This window comes from Emiliania huxleyi (assembly GCF_000372725.1).
Source record: "Emiliania huxleyi CCMP1516 chromosome Unknown EMIHUscaffold_15, whole genome shotgun sequence".
In the NCBI taxonomy this organism is placed as follows: domain Eukaryota; phylum Haptophyta; order Isochrysidales; family Noelaerhabdaceae; genus Emiliania; species Emiliania huxleyi.
This window is the reverse complement of record NW_005201092.1, coordinates 1,027,280-1,030,493: the sequence shown is the minus strand read 5'-3', so window position 1 is coordinate 1,030,493 and position 3,214 is coordinate 1,027,280. Positions and strand designations below refer to the sequence as shown.

The 3,214-nt window shown below is 72.1% G+C and overlaps 1 protein-coding gene across 1 annotated transcript in view; it reads left to right on the top strand.

The window, feature by feature from the left end:
- The window catches only part of EMIHUDRAFT_98747 (hypothetical protein), a gene marked incomplete at both ends in the record, with an annotated part of 4,987 nt that overhangs the window by 1,164 nt on the left and 609 nt on the right, over positions 1-3,214 (top strand). The window contains 3 exons of the mRNA XM_005786731.1: positions 268-992; positions 1,025-1,550; positions 1,807-3,164. Coding sequence (XP_005786788.1) covers positions 268-992; positions 1,025-1,550; positions 1,807-3,164 — 2,609 coding nt within the window. The remainder of the gene's footprint in view (positions 1-267; positions 993-1,024; positions 1,551-1,806; positions 3,165-3,214) is intronic.

The window sequence follows — 3,214 nt, the reverse complement described above, 5'->3', positions numbered from 1 at the left end:
CCTCCGTCCGCCTCGCCCTCGCCGCCGCCTCCGTCCGCATCGCCGTCGCCGCCGCCTCCGTCCGCGTCACCATCGCCGCCGCCTCCCTCCGCCTCTCCCTCCCCGCCACCTCCTTCCGCGTCGCCGTCGCCACCGCCTCCATCCGCCTCTCCCTCCCCGCCGCTGTCCGCCTCGCCGTCGCCGCCGCCGCCTCTGCCGCCGCCTCCCTCCGCCCTGCCTGCGCCGCCGCCGTCCGCCTCGCCGTCGCCGCCGCCGCCTGACGTGCAGCTGCTCGACCTCCGCGCCGCCACCACGTACCAGGACTCGAGCTTGTTCGACAAGCAGGCGCCCGTGAGCGACCTGTCATACGCCGACAGCACGACGGGACGGCCGTGGGCCGAGTGCGGCCAATACACAAGCCAATGGTGGGGCGTCGACCTCGGGAGCGAGGTGTATGTGCGCTACGTGCGGCTGCAGAACCGCAACGACTGCTGCGCGGAGCGGCTGACGGACGTCGACATCTATCTCGGCTCGACGGCGGAGACGTACACGGGCAACGCGCTGGTGAAGTCAGACGTGAGCGTGTTGTCGAACGTGATGTTGGAGGTGGAGATCAACGCGTTGGGGCGCTACATCTACCTCAACCGGCCGTCTGCGGCGGGGCTGACGGTGTGCAAGTTCTACGTCTTCGCTTCGCCCGCGCCGCCGCCGTCACCATCACCGCCTCCACCGCCGCCGCCTCCCTCCGCCTCGCCCTCGCCGCCGCCTCCCTCGGCATCACCCTCGCCGCCGCCTCCCTCCGCCTCACCGTCGCCCCCGCCGTCGCCGCTTCCTCCGCCGCCATCGCCGCCGCCGCCATCGCCGCCGCCGTCGCCGCTTCCTCCGCCGCCATCGCCGCCGCCGCCGCCATCACCACCGCCGCCGTCGCCGCCGCCGTCGCCGCCACCGCCGCTTCCACCGCCGCCGTTATCGCCGCCGCCGCCGCTTCCTCCGCCGCCATCGCCCCCGCCGCCGTCCGTCTCGCCCTCGCCGCCGCCGCCCTCAGCATCGCCGTCGCCCCCGCCGCCCTCAGCATCGCCGTCGCCCCCGCCGCCATCCGTGTCGCCGTCGCCGCCGCCTCCCTCGGCATCGCCCTCGCCCCCGCCGCCGCCCGCCTCACCATCGCCACCGCCTCCGTCCGCGTCGCCCTCGCCGCCGCCTCCTTCCGCCTCGCCGTCGCCGCCGCCGCCGTCCGCCTCGCCCTCTCCGCCGCCGCCCTCAGCATCGCCGTCGCCCCCGCCGCCCCCAGCATCGCCGTCACCGCCGCCGGCATCCTTGTCGCCGTCGCCGCCGCCTCCCTCGGCATCGCCCTCGCCGCCGCCGCCGTCAGCCTCGCCATCGCCGCCGCCTCCCTCGACCTCGCCGTCACCACCGCCTCCGTCCGCCTCGCCCTCGCCGCCGCCTCCCTCCACCTCACCGTCACCACCGCCTCCGTCTCCACCCCCGCCCTCGCCGCCGCCTCCCTCCACCTCACCGTCACCACCGCCTCCGTCTCCACCCCCGCCCTCGCCGCCGCCTCCCTCCTCGTCGCCGTCCCCGCCTCCCCCGTCTTTGCCTGATCCATGCTCAGTAGATCGGACCTTGATGGCCCCGATCGACTTCCTTTCCAGCAACGTATTGTACAACAACCTCAACGGCGTGGGGCCGACCACCACTGACCCAACGCAAATCCTTGTCTCGAACGTCGGCTCCACGACCCCCACGTCTGGAGCCACAATGGGCATGCGCATCGTGTCCGACTCGGTGTATCAAGCCCACAAGCCGAATCGGAATGGACCCAATGCGAAGGGTTTCTTCGTCCTCAACATTCGCGGCGAGGTGGACACCATCCTCAACTTCACATTCGTCGACGACAACTCGCAGGACCCGGTGACGGTGCCGAATTTCGTGATCTCCATCTACGACTTTGACAGGGGCTGCAGCGGCCAGTCGGCTGGCTTGCGTAACAAAACGTGCGATGGCGGCAGCTTTGATCTCGGCGAGGTTGTGATGGCCAAGAGCTCGACCGCAGACCCCGCGCAAGGCTTTGACGCGTACATCACGTCCGGCGGCACGTCAGAGGTTGAGATTGGCGCCGTCACTGGCGGCTGGACGAGCTTCAGCGCCACACTTGCGGGAAGCGGAGCTGACAACCCTGGTACCGTTCAAGGCCTGACTGAGGACCAGCTGAACAAGGCTGTGAGCCTCTACTACAGCAACACATCGAGCTTTCAGCTTAGAGTCCGCCTGTTCCCTCCCCCCGCCTTCAATGCAACCTTAACCGACACCGGGAGGAACATCTTGCTGTCGGGCGTGGTGTTGGACTTTCCGGGTTGTCCGCCACCTATACCGCCGTCCGCCTCGCCCTCGCCGCCGCCTCCGTCCGCCTCACCATCGCCACCGCCTCCCTCCGCCTCGCCCTCGCCGCCGCCTCCCTCTGCCTCACCATCTCCGCCGCCGCCCTCAGCATCGCCGTCGCCCCCGCCGCCGTCCGTCTCGCCCTCGCCGCCGCCGCCCCCAGCATCGCCGTCACCCCCGCCGGCATCCGTGTCGCCGTCGCCGCCGCCTCCCTCGGCATCGCCCTCGCCCCCGCCGCCGTCCGCCTCACCATCGCCACCGCCTCCGTCCGCCTCGCCCTCGCCGCCGCCTCCTTCCGCCTCGCCGTCGCCGCCGCCTCCGTCCGCGTCGCCCTCGCCGCCGCCTCCCTCCGCCTCTCCCTCCCCGCCACCTCCTTCCGCGTCGCCGTCGCCACCGCCTCCCTCCGCCTCTCCCTCCCCGCCGCTGTCCGCCTCGCCGCCGCCGCTGCCGCCTCTGCCGCCGCCTCCCTCCGCCCTGCCTGCGCCGCCGCCGTCCGCCTCGCCGTCGCCGCCGCCGCCTGACGTGCAGCTGCTCGACCTCCGCGCCGCCACCACGTACCAGGACTCGAGCTTGTTCGACAAGCAGGCGCCCGTGAGCGACCTGTCATTCGCCGACAGCACGACGGGACGGCCGTGGGCCGAGTGCGGCCAATACACAAGCCAATGGTGGGGCGTCGACCTCGGGAGCGAGGTGTATGTGCGCTACGTGCGGCTGCAGAACCGCAACGACTGCTGCCCGGAGCGGCTGACGGACGTCGACATCTATCTCGGCTCGACGGCGGAGACGTACACGGGCAACGCGCTGGTGAAGTGCAGACGTGAGCGTGTTGTCGAACGTGTTCTGCAGTGCATTGCAGCCC